Source organism: Accipiter gentilis, chromosome 1, assembly GCF_929443795.1.
Source record: "Accipiter gentilis chromosome 1, bAccGen1.1, whole genome shotgun sequence".
Classification (NCBI taxonomy): Eukaryota; Metazoa; Chordata; class Aves; order Accipitriformes; family Accipitridae; genus Astur; species Astur gentilis.
The window spans coordinates 44,240,026-44,258,378 of record NC_064880.1 but is presented as its reverse complement, the minus strand read 5'-3'; the positions used below and the strand labels follow the sequence as shown (position 1 = coordinate 44,258,378).

General features: G+C 44.7%; 1 protein-coding gene across 1 annotated transcript in view; it reads left to right on the top strand.

Moving 5' to 3' along the window:
- SNX4 (sorting nexin 4) overlaps window positions 1-6,700 on the top strand; it is a 35,275-nt gene extending 28,575 nt beyond the window's left edge. The window contains 5 exon segments of the mRNA XM_049814719.1: window positions 453-542; window positions 1,803-1,902; window positions 2,748-2,893; window positions 4,293-4,407; window positions 4,748-6,700. Coding sequence (XP_049670676.1) covers window positions 453-542; window positions 1,803-1,902; window positions 2,748-2,893; window positions 4,293-4,407; window positions 4,748-4,795 — 499 coding nt within the window. The 3' untranslated portion in view covers window positions 4,796-6,700.
- The last annotated feature ends 11,653 nt before the right edge of the window (window positions 6,701-18,353 follow it).

Here is an 18,353-nt window from a genome sequence, read left to right as displayed (position 1 = left end):
ACAATGAAAGCAGCCTCTTTGCTTTTCAGAAGGTATGATGTTCATGTTCCTATGCCTTAATGCTTTAAGCCTTGCAGGATTTCTTCTGCACCATGTCTTTTTTGCTTTGGTGCTGCCTATTGACAGTCCACTGAAGAAAAGGCATGAATTATTTTTCTTTTCCTGTAAGAAAAACTGCCTCATCTTCAGCAGGAAGCTTATGATAGATCTTGTACTTGTCAAAAGATTCATTGTAGTAACAACTAAAGAAACATGCCTGTAGGAATGTTTATATTAGCTGATGCAGAGTTTAATTGAAAACAAAGGAAAAACCCTTTTTGGAAGTGCCTTTCACTGTTTCACTTTGTGACTGGTATATCTGTCAAACAGGTGTCCTCCCTTGTTACTGTATGTGTAATCCTTAAAGGTTAAATTAAGGAACTTTATATTTAACCATGGCTGTTTTTCACCAGATATGCAGCTTCTATTGATGACATACTGGAAGAAGAGGAACATTATGCAGATCAGCTGAAAGAATATCTCTTCTATGCAGAAGCACTACGGTATGTACAAAAGTGCATAGCTCAAATGGAAGCTGTAGTTCTTTCTTCTAACATTGTATTGATGTTGAATTTAGTTTGGTATCGTCTTCTGTTTTCCAAGAAGTGGAAATTTCAATGTTGTGGAATCTCTGTGTTCTCACCTGTTATTTTGCTTTCTCATACTTGATTGCCATGTGGGTGGCAATACAAATTAGAACTGAGCTGATCAATAGTGAAATGACAGAAATGTTAAAGCTGTATTCTGTGAAAGGTACTGCTGTTCATTCCTCTGGTTACACTGTTTCCTTGGCTTCTGGTATAATAGTGCCCCAATGTGCTGAAAGCTTCAGCTTTCAAATGAGATAGGCCTAACAGAGCTGCTACAGCCATTACAGATTCTAGCAAGTTTCAAAGTGTTGCATATAACTTTCATCTGCTCTACAGTATTGTGCATCTAAATACCATGGTTTTTTTAAAATTTTTTTTAACATTAGCATTTATAGGGCAGTCCACCCTTACAAGTGTAGATACAAAAGCAAATTGCTTTATGCTGTAAGATTGCACCTAAAGCTATTGTGCTTTCCACAGCCTGGCTCTGAACCTCTTGGAGAGGTCAGTAGTGCTGTAGAGAAGCGGGTTGGTAAGTGTGACTGCTGCTGTGTGGGAACCCAGAGTACTAGTAGCTTCTCCTGGGAGACAAACATGCATCCGGCAGTGGTGTATGGATGTAGCATTGTCAGCCCACACAGAACTGGGACTTACTGCAGGTGGCCAGAGGAGACTCTCCTCTTTTCCAGATGAAAAGCACTATATGAATCTAGGAGCGTGGTTTCTTGTTTCATTGTTTAAAAAAATAAAATGTGAAGAATTTTATGATTGACTGATAGATTGCTGCTGTGACAGGTACCCTGTCCAGGTACCTTTTGTCATAGTTGTGACTTTTCTGTAATGTATTTTGAATACAACTATTTTACAGTGGTGTCCTTAAGTAGGTGGTAGGGCTTGTATTGCTGAGAGTGTCTTGGATTGAGTCTAAAAAGAGGAGCAGAACGCTGCTGTACTAAGAACTTTCTTTATACTTTGATCCAAGCTTGCTTAACTACAGCATTTGCAGAATTATGCATTCTGTGATAAGGCTGTTGAATTCGAGCTAGATGAATAACTGAATATGCAGCCTTCCAAAAAAAAAAAAAAGCCTGATGCCATTTGTAAAGTTTAAATGGAGGGAAACGTAGCAAAACAAAGTATTATGTGACCGATCTTTCATTGCTTACTTTTCAGGGCAGTTTGCAGGAAACACGAACTAATGCAATATGACTTGGAAATGGCTGCACAGGACCTAACATCTAAGAAACAGCAGTGTGAGGAGCTGGCAACAGGAGTGAGTCTTTTTCCACTTTCTTTTCCAAGATGCCTTTTTTCTTTTTTTTCTTTTTTTTTTTTTTTTAATTTATTTTTTATTTGAGCCAAGTTACTTAGAATGGCATTTAAATGGCACTAACATGCTGGCCACCGCTTATGAGAAGCAGTATCATATGAGCTGTAGGCATCTGAGGTTTAAAGTAACTTGGTTCTTGGTGACATAAGCTGTTTGTACCAATTTTTATCAAATACTGAGCAAGTAAAGGGTTGCAGGAAGTATGACCTGAGCAGGATAACACAAACAACTCTATCCTAAAGGTCAAAACGTCGGGAATTCTGAAAGGCTTCCTCTGCCTTTTGAAAGGAGGATGTTATTGATATGTGGTGTTAGTCCCTTTTATATGGAAGATAATGTTACTTAAAACATTATCTGAAAGTGGTGACTTAAAGTTTAGGATTCTTAATATTGCTGTTGGATCTATTGATGTTCTATACAGAACTACTTTATGGCTTTTCTTTCTCATACAGAATACAAGACTTGGTTTCTTTCCTACTTCAGTAGGAAAACTGCTCTGAAAGGTTACCCGTATCAGTGGAATGACTCACTTGTAGTCAAATCCACAGACCAGCCTTAAAGAGTTTGAACATCAAATTACTTCCCATTTTGTTCGTTCTAATGTGAGCCACCATACCTCCCATTAGATACCTATCAATTAATGAAAATCTCATTCACAAAATGGAAGTTAAAGCAAAAATTCAGCTGAATAGTAATAAGCCCAAATGCTGGTAAAAATCTGGAATAATGTCTTCTGGCTGTGGCTGTGCTCAGGAGTCCCAAACCTAGAGTGTCTTTGTTTTTTGTAGACTGTGAGAACATTCTCCCTGAAAGGGATGACCAGCAAGCTCTTTGGGCAGGAAACCCCCGAGCAGAGGGAAGCCAAGATAAAGGTTCTAGAAGAGCAGATACAGGAAGGAGAAGAACAACTTAAGTCTAAAAATCTGGAGGGCAGGTAAACGGGCTTGACTTTTTCAAAGAAAACACAGGGCTTGTCTTAGCAAAAGCCCTTGACTGGATGCTCTTGAAGGTGTTCGCATTTTATAAGTGTTTTTAATATATTCTTGGTGTTTATGAGCTGTCTATAAAAGCTCCTGTCAGCTGCAAGTTGTGAAATAAAGTACGGTACATGCAGTTAGCTTCTGGTCTGAGTGTATGGCTTATGTAAAACCTGATGACTTTCCCAGTTACTGAGCCCACTCTAATGGCTGACTTGCATGCTTTTGTGTTCAGCTAGTAATATGTTTAGCAGGTGGGCTTGTAGGTCTGCAGCTGAATAGCCCTAAGACTCAAAAGCTGATTTGCTTCAAATACAGTATTTAGTTTGGTTTATGTGTATGGGTCCTGAGCTCATGTTCTACATCTTCTCATATGGGGGCAACTGACTCCTGTTCAAAAGAGATTCGCAGTTCTGGTGAGTTGTGTTTGAATAACTGCTTCTCAGTGCTCTAATGAAATTTTCTTCAGGAATGCAAACATGAAAAATAGGAACTAACATTCCTAAAGCAATGTGATTGTGTCAGAACACGTTCATCGTATAACACAAGGGGTAAATGTGGTATCTCCTAATATGTTAGGAATAGGGCTGGAAAGATAAGACTAGTTCATGAATAGTTCAAAACAACAAGACACTCAGTAAATGCAATTTCTTAATCATTTTGACAGAAGTACTGGAGATGTGCTTTTGTAGCTCTGGAAGCAATTTTCAAGTGAATACTTGCCTTGTATGCATAGTCCAGCACAAATGAAAGTTATGAATTACAGAAACCTACCTCCATTTTAGTTAAGGAGACCTGAAGACACATCAACAAACCAACAAAATTAATTCCTGAAGTGAATTGTCCAAGTCAAATTTGCATTGTAAATGCCTGTTGTACTTGAGTATCTCAAATCCTGATGACAACTGAGTTTTCACTTTGGAAAGATGAAGATTCTGACTTGACAATTGAAAAAGAAACGTGCAATGTTGTGTGCTGAATGTTAGCATAAAGATAGTTACCTCAACAGACTCTGTAGAAAAAAGTGTGTTCGGAATTATGCTGGTTCTATGGCAGTGATGCTTATTGGGGAAAAAAAAACCAACACCAAAACAAACCAACAACCCAACACATCCTGTGGAACTGATGCTCTAGTTTGAAAACCTGAAGAAGAAGATGGAGAATTAGGTGGTAGTGCCAGTTACAAAATGTGGATGCTTTGGGATGCATAATAATTACAGGACTTGGTTTACTGACTGAAAGATGGAGCTCTTTGTCATACATAGTTTCTCTGCTGAGGGTCCAGAGGAAGGAAGATTAGCTGAGGATCAAACATGTAAAACACTCTACTAACAGAAATATTGCTTTTAATTCCAGAGACTTTGTGAAAAGTGCCTGGGCTGACATTGAACGGTTTAAAGAGCAAAAGAATCACGATTTGAAGGAGGCGCTTATAAGCTATGCTGTTATGCAGATTAGCATGTGCAAAAAGGTACGTTTAGCTTGTGAAAGGCCAGGCTAGTGTATTTATCATATCAGCAGGGGATCAGATGCAAGCTTTCAATAAGTAGGAACATGGCAGTCACAGAAGGTTGGAAGTCACTAGCGTAAAACCTCCCACATATTCCATCCTGCTCTAACTCAGTGACATGTTAATGTTGATATATATGTGCAGTAGGCAGTGTGGTCCAATTCCAGTGTGGTCTCTGCCTTATTCTTGCGTGAAGTTCTGTGGGACCTTTTTTGTAGAGTCTTCTGTGGAAGAAAGTCTGTTGATGAGGTTTGCAAATAAAGTGTATTTCCACCTATTGATTTTTAACTTTTTTTTAAAGGGAATTCAAGTTTGGACAAATGCAAAGGAATGCTTCAGCAAGATGTGATTATCTGGAAATGAATTCCTCCTCCAAGTGCCCGAGAACGGAAGCACAAATGTATAACACCAATGTTAAGTTGCTACATGACTTACATATAAATCATGAAATAAATGAGTTGAGTGAATAGTTTTTCTTTCTGCTGATTGTAATTGTTAATAAAGGACAAAAAGGACATGTTATTAAATGTTTAGCCCCAACTGCCACTTCTGTGGCATGTTTTATATGAGGTAGCAAATAATTCAGGGGTAAAAGAGTTACTGAAAACTACAGCTCTGTATTGGGGCAAAGGTATAGGGAAAGTCATCCCAGAAAGTATGAACTGAACTGTTCTGAGACTTGTGAAACACCATGCTCTGTAATGTGTAGATCACTTCCAGATGCCCTTCTTTTCAGTCCTTGCTGTTTAGAATTTTTAATGCTCAAGGGTGCTTTGGTTTTATAAGGGGACACACAGTTGTGTTCTTGAGGTCTACACCGCAAGAGGACAAAAAATGAAATACTGTAACGCCTAGGGTTCATATTTAAATGCCTTTGCCTGTCCATAGGGAAATGTGCTTTTCCAGAGTTCAGGTTAAGCAGTCTCAAGCTCCTGAGATGTTTGAAACTCTACAGTAGAGGTGTTGTATAATGGTTTGATACAATATTCTGCATTTACTGGTTCCCACTTAAGTTTTGATATGGGCATTGATTTCTTATCAAACTTCTTCCTGCAAGTAAAGGAGACTGGTGATCCAGCTGAGCAGCAAAACCAAAGTCAAAGCTGGTAAGAAGCAGATGCAACTTCTCTTTGGTTGTTTGGAACCTGTTTACGCTAGATGTGAATCTGGCCTGTGGTACCTCTTCTTGTAACTGAAGCAGTTTAGTTCTTGAAAGAATAGTTCTTAATGAAGATGCTGAAATAAAAAACCTCGTGCAACTTCTGTAGTACTTAACAGCAGTGATGTGCAGAATCCACAATGAACCAAGGTGTGTATTTGGCTCTTGTAATGATGTTTCAGTGTGTGTGTGTGTATATATATGTGCATATATATACACCAGGATAACATGATTTGTAGTTACAGGTACTTACATTAAATGTTTCCAGTTATGAAAAACACTTACCACTGTCTAATATTGGGCTTTCTCTACATACTTAATTAAAGTTCCTGAAGTCTTGTGGAATTTGTCAGACTTGATTGCTAGTCCTAAAGGAAGCTTTGTAATATTCTGTTGAAAAGTGTATTTAATTATTCTGGATTATAACACTACTCAGATTTTGATTTTGATTTTTTTTTTTAATTTTTTTAAATAGATACTCCAGGAAGTCCTTAAAGATTATTTTGATAAATTATCTAAATGTAGTTACTGATATGTCCCATGTTACTTTTGTCTCTGCAGCATTTCTTATCTATAAAACCATTGTAAGGAATTTGTAGGCCTGGTGTACACTACAGCTTAAAAGTCTGAAGTAAAATGCTGGTCACTCTGATAACCTGTGTTGACTTTTTCAAAGCATAGGACAGTGACACTCCTGGCTGAGAGATGATGTTGGGCAGAATGAGGTGTCTCCATTTAACACTTACAAGGAGAAGTGTTCTGTTCAGAGGTTGCAGTATCCAGTTCCGATACAGGCTGAAGGACTCTTACATTCCAAACCAAGAAGTTGCACACTTGATGTATTCAGTAAACCTTCTAAAGGAGTGGTGCCTTAATACAATACCATGAGGCGCTTAGAGTAGGTATTTTTCATGCACTTTGATTTTTGGTAAATCTTTCTGGTGCCTCTTTCCACATTTCACTTGCTGTACAGCTTATTAAATGTATTAGTATGCCTTTTTTCCTCGCTAGTTGTACTAAATTTAAGAAGGGAACAAAACTGTTCTTGTAAGTTTTGTGCCAAATAAGCTAAATAAAATTGCTCTTTGATATTTTTGTTATGTTGGTTTTTTGTAAAAATGCTGTCTTCCCAATTCTGACAACTGCTGTTCAATTTCTTGAAATCGGTTCTTGTCCATCTTAGCTCTCAAATGGCCTCCAAAGTTGCGTTTAAAATTTTAGTAAATTGTGCACAACTAGCTGATTTGCCTTTTAGGTGAAGAACATAGTGCTAAGGCCCAAATTAGATGCTTGTTACAAGCCAGCTTTGATCCGTGCTTTGTTTTTGCCCAAACAGCACTAGCTGTCTGAATTACGTGTGTGTCTTCATCTAGGTAAGAGAAGATGCATTTGAACAGGGTTTGTGTTGTTTGACAGAAATTGAGTGAAAGGTGAGTTAAGGATACTTTGCAATAACTGTATTTCTTTTACTTCTGCTGTTTCCAGAAAAGCATTGCGTGAGGTCTGTGTACTTGTGGATCTTAGCAAACAGTGAAGGTTTCTCCCTGTCTTCTAGCTTTTTAACTTTTTAAGGGGAAATCATCTACTTAATGGCTGTTTCCATGTGGTTAATAAAGTCCACATGACAAATGCACACTTGTGAAGCATGCATTTTTCCAGTTACAGTGCAGATTTAATGTCTGTAACTCGATCCACTTTGCCTCAACGAGCTTCTTTCAATTATCCAGTAAACATCAAAAATTGGTGGAATGCCTTGAGGATAATAGCAGGTAGGTAGACCATTTTAACTTAATCTGGACAAAATGGTGTATGTGAAAGAGTTTATCCACATGGATCATCTGCTTTGCTGATGGAGCTGTCACTTCTGTCCCAGGAAGCTTTGCTGGGTGGATTATCACTACTCATGCTATTCCTGACCTTCCTCATTACTAGCAGGACCTTGACTTGTCAGTACGTTTTAGTTGCTACTGTTGCCTGCTCCTGAAATGTAGCTAGGGTAAGGGAGCCAGGTGAAAGGGAAAAATAAAAGTATTTTTATGAACTCTTATTTTTTTTCAGATGTATTATTTCAGTATCTGGCATGTCAGCCAAAGCAGAGTTAACCTAGCAGCTGTGTGCAGGGACTACCTTGGCAAGTGCAGAGCAAGTCTCGGAGCTCAAGTCCATGCTGAGGAGGTCGCCTTGTGCAGGTGAGCCAGAGAGAAGTGGCAGCTGTGGCCAAACCCATGACAGAGCCAGTGGAGCAAGGCTGAAGTCCCAGAGTGGCCAGCTGGGCTGGGAGCACTTCGTCCTGGGAGAGACTGTATTTCCCTGTATGATTCTCCCTACCACTGAAATTCTTCCGTGCATTTTAGTTGAAACAACAAGAAACACTTTCAAATGTCCCCTAAAGGATTACAGGGAAGGAAGTTGTCTTATTTCCCCACGCTGGCTGTGCGATGGCAAGGCGAGGACCTAATTTATGTTTCGTTATGCCCTCGTGTTCTGCACATCTCTGGTGCCTCTGTCCTGCATTTGCTCCTAGAGCTCTGTGGGGAGGCACGATCTGTGTAATGAAAGTCCTGGTACAGGGCTGCCGTAGAAATAATGCAAACAAAGGAACTAGGTGGAACGAGAGCTAGTAAAATGGGAGCATAGGCTTTGGTGCCAAATCCAAGTACAGGATAGTAAAGTCGCCTTTGCTGCTGTCACACAGTTAACGTCGGCTCTAAGCCCTGCAGTTTGAGTGCTCCTGCCTGGCAGGTTCCCTCCTGCTTCCCCAGCAGAGTTGGGGTTTCTCAGGGCAGGGGTATCTTGCAAAGGATGCGCATCCTTGTAGAGACCTTGGCACCGCAGGAGAGTAACTTGTGTGAGCTGCTTCCCTCTAGTGGGTGGCCGCCGGGGAGGGCAGGGTGCTTGCTGCAGTGGTGGTAGACTGGGAAACGTCTCCCTTTAAAGGCAGAGGCTTCGCTGTCCCCCCAGCTGAAACAATTTTACGTAGGTCCCCTCTGCGGTATGACTGCGGTGAGTATCTCCTCCTGCTTTGGGCAGTCCCGAGAGCCCCAGGTTCCTGCATATGCGAAAGATTGTGACTCTTTGGCTGCTGTTTTCTGATGCTTCTTGGTATGATACAGTGTTATGAAAAGGAGTTTGCGGTTGTCGCTTCTGTAGGGTCAAATGCAGAGGAGAAACCTTTTTTGCTGCCTTTTTAGTTGCTTTTGAATGGCTTGCATGGACTGGCCTTCCCAATGCTGTATTTTCTTGAAAGAAAAAATAAAAATTTTTTGCTTTGATTGGTTGCAGAAGGTATCTAAAACACAAAACAAAGCCTAGTTGGAAAGGATCTTGGGTGGACTTGGAGGAAAACAACTCCTGACAGTGGAAGTGCAGAGTATTTGGAGGTAAGGGGAGATGGTACCATGCTGGGAGAGGCAAGGGGGGGGTTAAGCTGTATGCACATGAGGGAAGATGAGGTTTTGAGGAGCGATGCACAGGAGGATGAGGAGGTAAGGAGGAGACAAGAGAAGGTGAACAGGCAGGAGGGGGAGCAGAGATGCGATGGGTGGAGGAACTGGAGAGGAGAACAGATGGAAAGCTGCTGTACCCACAGGCTGTGCTGTGCAGGAGAAGGGGAAAGCAGCACTGTGTGGCCTCCGTTTTGGAGGAATAAAAAAGCGAGGGAAGTGGAAACAGGACGTAAGGAAATTTCAAAAGCTGTCAAAGACACAGCTATATAATACTAATGATAGTATCTAGGTCTGAGTGAAACTTGTGGTGGTAGTGACCATGGTCTTACAGCTGAGTTCAACACTGATAATGGTGTAACATTTCTCTTGAGCTCAGATGGATTTAATTTTGTCTAATATTTTTATCTATTTTTAATATGATGGCTTTGAATTTTCTCAATAAAAAAAAATAATTGGAGAAAGCAGCTTCTGTCTTTAAAAACCCAGCATAGACTCTGTGGACACCCTGATCCTACAAACACCAGCGTGACCAGCCATGTGATCTGGGGGCCTGCTGGCTGACGCAGCTGTAAAACAGGCTGCCCCACATACCCCAAACATCCCAGGGACTGGGATTGATAAATATAGCTTCTCATCTGCGGCAGACTTTTTCTGTTATCTGTATATATCGTGACGTACGATAACACCAGTTACGTTCCCTTCAGAAAGTAGCTGTGAGTGGCCACAGAAGATGAAAAGCGACTTTGTGGTGAGCCTCCCCAGGAAGCTAAGGTGGAAAATGATGTAGTCGAAGGGAAAAACGCAACCCCGACCGCCCTCTTGTGGGTCTGCAGCTCGGGCTCACTGGGGAGGGAATAAAACTCTGCGGCCGGAGGGAGGCAAATGCCACCGACTCCCCTCCTGCCGCTCAGAGGTGCGAGGGCCAGCGCAATAGCCGTAGCGTAATGAGTGCCTAAACACAAAGGGGTGGTTATACTGGAACAGATTTCCATGCAGGATTTAGTGATGAATTCGTGGCTTGCTGGAGGTTGCTATTAATAACGGCGTGTATTACGCTGTAATTTGCAGCTTGTGTGCAGGTTCCTCGGGCGCCTTTCACAATGGGCAAACACTGCTGTGAGTTGGACTTAAAACACAGGTTTCTGAGCTAGCAGTATTTTTCCTTTTTTTAAATAACTGCTTGGAAGTGGTGCTGGCTGCATCTTTGGAAGGAATGACCTGTGACCGTTTCTGTAAGCTGCACTGCCGTATAAGAGATGGGAAGGTCGCCCTTGCCCAGTGCTGCTTTGAATTAGCCTTTTCTGAAGCGTGTGCTCTCTGATCCCAACTTTGAACCTCTCCGATGACAGAGAGACCAGACCTCATGATGGTTGTTCCAGGGTCTAAAAGCATAGACTTTATTTCCAGTCTCCTTTATTTTCTTTATCTTCCAAGCAAAGTGGTGTGGGCTCCTGCCTTCTCGCCTCCGATGGCCCTGCAGACACTGGATGCTGGGAGCAGCAGGGAAGAGCCGTGGGCTCCTTGTGCTGCAGCAAGATCCCTCCTGGGCCACACGGCAGAGCCGTACATCCCTCTCGTCCTGCGTTTGCCAAACTGGAGCGGCATTGCAATAGCCACAGCAGCGTTCCCGCTCTTGTGTGACATTCCCTGCTTTCCTCCATGGATCACGTCAGCCCCTGAGGCCATCGCTGCTCGTTTCAAGCCACGTCTGGTGCTCCCGCTGTCTTTCAGAGCGGCTCTTCCCCCAGCCTGACCGCACCGGGGCTGCACGGAGCCGTGCCGGGCCTGGCAGCGAGGTGCTGCTCGTTTGCTTCCATCGGGTGACTCTGGTCGCTGCTGCTCAGCAGTGAAGCCTCCCCTTCTTCTAGCAGCTCCCTATAATCTTTTCAGCTCCATCACCCGTGGTCTCGGTAATGCCCTTACTGCCCAGGCTGTTAGTAAAGAGGCTGACCGGCACAGAGCCAATGCGAGATCCCAGTGGGACCCCGCTACCCCAAAGAGTTCCTGTTTCCAGTTATGTCCTGAAGCCTTTGGCCAGATTTTAATTTATTTTAAGGAATGCTAGGCTGGCTCTCTGCTTTCTTATTCAGAGGGCTGGCCCAACCTGAATGAGGAGAGCTGTGGCATGGCGGATTGCTGCATTAATACTATTGCTCTATAAAGGAAACTGTAATCTGTTAAAATGAGAATCAATTTTACAAGATCTGTTTTCCATGAACATGTTATTTCACATTAATCTCTTTTAACTCTACATCAACTATTCTTTGCCCAGGGTTTACTTTCAGACTGACAGGCCTATAATAATCCAATCTCTCTAACTACATATTTTTATAAACAGGCAAAATATTAGCCACCTTCCAGCCTTGTGGAATCTCTCCTGAAATTCAAGACTTGTTGAAAATCAGTGTCCATGGTTCAGAGATCTCTCATGTTTGGGACTTCTGTAAGCTTGAGAACAAGCTATATGGATCTGCAGATATGGGTGTTAATTTAAGAAGCTGACGTCTAACACTGCACCCTGGGTGTGACTCAGGAGAAATTATCTCCTCGCGATGGAGCTAATGCACAGCTATGGTTGGCGAGGAGTGCACACAGAGTATGATTCGGTTTTAGCATCCTCCTATACGAAGCGAAAAGCATATCCTTACGTAGTTTAACGTGTTATTGCATTGTAACTCTATGCTGTTGCTGAAGTTTGACCAAACTGTCCAACATCTCAGAACTGAAGTGCTGAATTAACCTTTGAACCACGTAAAGTGTCAGGAATATTCAGTCGTGGAAGGGGCTCATTTGCGGACCAGAGACACCATTTGGTCTGGGAAGCTGAACTATCGTCCCTCCAAAATCTAAAACCCTTCTCAGTGTTAAATCTTCCCTAAGTACGTCTTGCTTCCTTATAGATAATTGATCTTTCCTAATCTCTAACTTCTCTCTATGGTTGGCTTTACCATTCCTCCCCTCTCAATAATATTTAACCTGTTTCTATTTCTCCTCTAAGCCACGATAGCAATTTGGACATGTGTTGTCTTTTCCAGTTCCAGGGTGCTTGCTTAAAAATATTCAGAAATAATTGTTGGTGATCATTCACTTTCTGTTCAAACCCCTTTTCCCTGCTGATGTAGTTACTGCTATTTTTGGCTTTAAAATGCTAAATACATAATGCTTAGCTGGGTCTTTTTCTGTTTCCTTCCAACAAATATAATGATTGCAATTACAAGGCAATTTAGTGGTTGCTTGGTTTCATGTTACTTTTAAATTTGAAAACATTTCCTTTTTCTCTCCCATGTTGATGTCCACTATAGAGTTCCCTGTGCCAGAGTTAAATAAAAAAAGATGGTAAGCCAGGGAGCGGGGCTGTATTGCCAGCAAACACGTGAGCAGTAGGACAGATGCCTCAATGATGGTCCTTGGCAGATGGTCCTGGAGAATTTTTGACTCAACTCAAGTGAAGGCTCTCCTTCCTCCCTGTTCCCGTTACCGGAGCGGCATGGCTTTTGCACTGCGGTACTGGAGGTCCCCGGCAAACACGCAGGGATCAGGGAGCCGGGTCTAACGGAGTTGCTCCCGGAGGGTCACGGGGCAGCAGGTTCCTGGTTTAGAGGTGTCGGCAGGATTCGTCTGGTCTCATGTGAACGGAGGGTGGGCTGCTGCAGGAGCCCAGCTTTGGGAGCTGGTAACCTTTGTGTTGCAAGATCCCCCTTTGGGTAGGTAGATAACAGATAATTTCCCCTCTATATCCTTAATAGGAGCAGGGTTGAAGGTAAGCACGGGGAAAGAAACCACAGAGCTCTGCAAGCCCAGCTGGAGGTTTGGGTAAGGTCAGGTTTGGCCAACACAGGCTCAGCTGGTGGAAGAGTTTGTTTATAATTTGGCTTCAAGGACCGCCTTTCATATGAACCTGCTGTGGTTAGGAGATAGCCCTGCTCGGGAGCTGAGCTGGTGTTACTTTTTTCATCTGAGGAGCAACGCATGGGAGCAACACTGGCTGTGTGAGACAGAGCAGGGGGTGGGCATCTCGGGTCAGAAGGGCCTGTGTGGGGTGAGAAAGCACCTTTTGGCGTCCTGGGCAGATTGCACTGCCTGGGTAGAGACGGTTGTTGGTTTAAAAGCAGTTCCTATTGTCTTTGCCGGAGGGTCCCCCTTCCCTCCCTCTCTTGCCACCTACCTTTCTGCCTTCCGTTGGTGTTAATGCTTTGGCACGTGAATCTTTCCACCAGGTGTTGGTAACACCGCTGCGCCAAGTTTGTGCCTGCAAATGTGTCATAACAGTTGATTTTGTGTGTTACCTGCTCTGGCACTGCTGTGTAGGCAACAAGCCCGTTTCCTTCATCGCTTTTGTTCTGAACGTCCTGGCTCAACGGCTGCTCCTCTTCATCCTCCCTTCATGCTAGTTCAATCCCTCTTGAGTTGTTTAGTCTGCCTGAGCCTGTTGCTTAGAAAATTGGGGTGCTTTCTACTGATACGGTGGCCATCCATGGTACACAGCCTCTCCTCCCACTGGAACAGTGTGCCGTGAAACCTCATCTCTCACATTACAATGCAACTCCATTGATTAAGGATGGGAAGGATCTCAAGAAACGCGGCTGAGAGATGCGCTGCTTCGTGTTTTGCAGAGTCCTCTAAAGTCCTCACCAATGCGCTCAGTCTCCTGGGATGTACGTTGGCACTGATGGCACTGCTTCTTTACAGTTGGCTCCATAATCAGCTGTCCCTGGAAATTTAAGCTTAATTACATTTTATGTATTGGCTCTAGAGAGGCAGGAGCTGTGTCCCTTGAAGGATGTTTTTCTGTTATCCAGAAAAGTGGGGTTTTGCAGTGATGGAAGAGCTCTCTATAGGCAGCATGGCTTGCCTTTCAGGTTGGGTTGAGCAGGCATGTTCAGCAGTGCTTCTCTCATGTTTTGTCTTTCTGCCCTTTCCTCTTCTGTCTCCAGCCAAAGGTGCTTTGTCCTTTTGTCTTGTGTTTAAAACCTGCGGAGACTCCTGCTTAGCTTTGATATGACCCATGTCCCTTGCAGACACTTTTCTTTTTTCCCTGTCTTCCTTACAGAGTGAGTGGCAAGTCCTCTCCAGCTCGGTTGCACAAGAGTTCTCCAACTGCTGTGTCAACATTTGCTTTCCAGGCCACCGATTTTCTTGTAGCACGGTGACCAGCGTTCACTTCTCAGGAACCTCTCCTGCTACAGCAGGTCAGAGGTGCGCTTCCCTGACTGGCCGTAAGAGTGTGTCATATTCTGCTCATGTCTCGGCAGCTGTCTCTGAACAAGGGACGTTTCTGGATCCAATGAATGGAAAAGCGAACTTGCGTGTCTGTATGAGAACTCTAAATCCAGTTATTAGATTGCCATAATATGGGGAAAGAAAGGAAAATAAAGCACAAACCGTGAAATTGCCTCCTCTCGCTGACTGATCTTACCGTTGCTGCTAGTCCCTTGGGTCAACATACACCAAAGATGTTCCTTCATCTCCAAGTGTTTGAAGAGGCTGCTATTTGGGAAGGACAAGCTGCTCTGCCAAGTGTAAAGGTGCAGCCTGACTCATGCGGCAGAAGACAGGATCTGGAGTTATTTCTGTGTAGCATCCCTGGGAGCTGGGTGTGAGAGGGGGTCGGTTGTGTCTCAAGGTAGGTGTTTAAGGCAGGTTGAAGGAATTGCTCCCTGGAGATCCCTCTCTGTCTGCCTCGACTGCACAGGGAGTTGTAGAGAGATAATTAGATTTCAGATGTAGTCTACCCTAAATAAGGAACAGAAGCTGTAGAGGATTGCTGTGGGTTTGCTTTTGAAGATTTTGGCCTCTTTTTGTCTGTCAAAATTAGAAACTGGGAATTTTACAGAGCTTTCTTGGATTTGGTCCAGAAACACCAGCTTTGCTGTTCTCTAGGAAAGGGAACCCCTGTCTTATAGATGTTTCTTTCTCTTTCCCTAAAGAATAATAAAAAAATAATAATAATTTGCAGGTCAGTGTGCCTCTGGCACCTGGGTTTGTGTGCTTGAAGCACGGGACACTAATCCCAGAGGAACCAGACACTGGCTGGAGAGCTGGGTGCTGTTGCTGCATGAGTGTTTTGCCTAGCGGGATGGCTGCAGGCTGGCAGAGAAGAGTTAACTGGCGGTATCTAGACTCGGTGAGCGCAGAGCAGCTGCTAATCTGCAGACGAATGTGTTCCAACAGGAAAAATAAATCTTGTCTGTACCTGTGCTCGTTTGCTCCCGCCAGAGCCAAATTGCAGAGCTGCCTGTCAGCCTGGCCTGGGGCCGGCTCATGGGCTCCCGGCACCGGCAGCGCCGGACGCGTTTCTCACCTGGCTCCGAGTCAACGTCGCTCCTCGGGTCGGAGGATCTTGTGCAAGCAGAATGCAGCTGCGGGGGTCAGTGCGTGCGTGCGAAGGCACCAGGGTAAAGCGACAGCCCCTATGTGGTTTTGCAACGCGATCTCTCTCCGCTCCTGCGCTCATCAGCGCTCGCTTACCTGCCCCATCGTGTCCGCAACGCTGTTTGTGAATCGCCGCTCTCCAGCTGTCCTTGCAAACATGTAATTGGCAGTCGCGTCATCGTTTGTTTGTCTCCCAGGTGTTTGCAAGCATGTTTGTGAATTCTCTCAAATCTCAGCGTTTTAGCACAAACGCTTATTGACGGCACCGTCGCCCACCCGTGCCGCTCCCACGGTGGGTGAGCCCCCAGCACGGCTTTGGCGATGATGCACGTGGCACGGCGAGGGAGTGCGCAAAGCAAACCCACGCTGCGTGCCTTGTTCAAACAAATGCCTTTTCATCCAGCAGTCTTCAGCAGAGAAATCCAAAACTAGACTAAACAAAGCCCCAAAAAAAGAGGAGAAAGACTTAAGGCGTGCTTTCCACAAGGTGAATGGTCATGTTTCTGGGTTTCTTCTTCTTTGGCTTTCTTAGCTTTTCTCTGAGAATCAGACTACTCATCATGAATTTGGGGAATTGAAATAAATCTGGAGACATTTGCCTTCTGCGCAGCAGTCGCTGTTACGGGATAAGCATTTGTAAATGGCAGCTGTTCCGTTGCAGTCGGTGTGGTGGGGAATGCAGGGGAGGAGAAGCCACCTCTGCCACTCGCCAGCACTCACAGGGAAGTGATGCTTGCTAGACAGATCAGTTTGTGAAAGAAATGGTTAAAGCAACAACAAACCTCCCCACAAAAAAGTCATCTAAAAAAATAAAAAGTCATCTAAACCCCAAGAAATGCCATCTAATACACACTCACTGTTGGCCTTGCCTTACAAGCTGATATATTGTCTTTGCTACAACCTAGAAAGCAAAATCCTTCAGCTTGAGTTTTTCCTACTGGACAGTGTCTATGAGAGAAACCATTTCCATTTCTGGGCCTGGAGTGTTAAAAATGAGAAATAACTTCTTTGCTTACAGCTAACCTGTCAGAGGAGAGGCAGATCTTGGCCATCACGCTTCCATCCCTATCCAAACTTCCTCAACGTTTAGAGCAGACAGATTTGAGCTTTTCTGTCATGCATGGCTCCAGATGCAAAGCTTTGTTCCAGCTGCTCCGAGAGGCTTTTTGGATCTCCCGCTTGGCTGGGGACCATCTCCGACAGGAACTTGGGGAGCAGAGTCTGGACTTGTACCTTCTGCTTAGAAGAAAACCCAAACAAAACACCTCGGGGCGGAGAGCATGCAGTCAAGGTGCTCATCTCTCATGCAGCCCTCTTTTGTGCTGACTTCTTCCAGGCTAGTGGGAGATGCTTCTTCTCCGCTGCTTCTTGCATAACGTCAGTTATAGCCAAGTCCTCATTTTCTTTGGGTTTGTATTCTTTTCTTCCTCCAACTATTTGGTCATTTATCTCCTTGTTCCTTGTGATGTGCTTTTTGCCTCATCCTTGCTGTTTCTGTCGTTTTTCAGAGCAGCTAAAGGAGCTAAGCTGTGGGTGAGTCCGTGCCATCCTGGCCGTGGCACTGGTGGTATGGATGCGGCCATAAATCCTGAGATTCAGATGGAGCTCATCTAGGGACAGCCACGCACTCTCGTGGGTCTGCTCGATACAAATAATTTGTGATGGATCGGTAGGTTGGGCTGCCACGATGCAGGTTAGGGGCAGGTGAATTGGAAATCGCTGCAGAAGGACAAGGACATTTTAGTTAGCCACGTCCATCCTCCACTTTGGGTGTCTACGGCACAAAGCAGGAAAAGGAAAGAGATGGATTCAGTTGCCAGCAGTTCACTTAATGAAACGCTGCTGGGGCTGCGGCAAAGGCTGTCCCCGGTTTCTGGGGGGGTCTCTGTGCTCGGGGCTGAGGCAGATGGGCACAAGCGGTACCGATCATGGGTGTGCTGCCCACGGAGCTGCACAGCCGTGTTTCTCGCATGCGCGCCCAGGGCTGCGTCTCCTCTGCCCGTGCCCTGGATGGGACACTGGCAGCCTCCACAGATCATGCCTGAGTAATTTATGGTTGCAAGTTGGTGCCAATACGAGATGCACTGGGACTTGTTGTCTTCCTTAAATGCTATTTTAAGAGGGGCTGACTTGTGTCCCACTGTACTGCAAGCAAAATTGACTTTTCCAAGTTTTCCATCCCTTGGGGACAGTCCTTTTCCACAGGATAAGGACTGTCCCCAAAGGTTGGCACAGCTGTTTTTTGGGCACCTTTCCATAGGGAATGTACTGGAGCATCCCTTGGGGCCAGGGAGGTGCAAACTCTGCCAGGCAGCTGCAGAAGGTATGGGAGGAGGAAGGGGAAATGGAGAAACAAACTGCCCGGTGCCGTGGCCGCTGCAGCCTCCCTGCTTTAGGAAATAAGCTAAAGGCAATTTCCCTCTTTGTACCATGGTCCCCTAAACTTGCATTTTGTACCAGCTTAGTGCCTGGCATCTGACGCTGTGAATCTGGATGGAAAAACCTGCCGTGGGATGCTACTTTAGGTTGTGCAACGAAGCATGTGACTAGCTTACAATTAATGAGATGGCAGGTAAGGCTCTTTTGGGCTGAGATCACCTGTATTTTGTTCTCTGTGCGGATTGTCCTGCTCTGCAACTGCCTTGCTGCGAGATGGCAGCTACCCATAACCTCTTCCTCCCAGCACCCTCCAGCAGTTTAACCAGTGTTCTCCAGCAGCAGTTATGGTCATTCCTGGGGTAAGCGTGCGACTGATCCGAAAACGCGCCAGCTGCTGTGGGAGTCTCCTTTCCTGTGAGTGTGGTCCAGCGCAGCCCGTGGCCCCGGGGGGCTTCTCCTTCCCGCAGCCATCCATTGCTCTCCCGCTGCTGGGGAGTGGGGACTGGCACCGTCCCTGGCTGGGAAAATGCTGTGCCCGGCTGGGGCTGGAG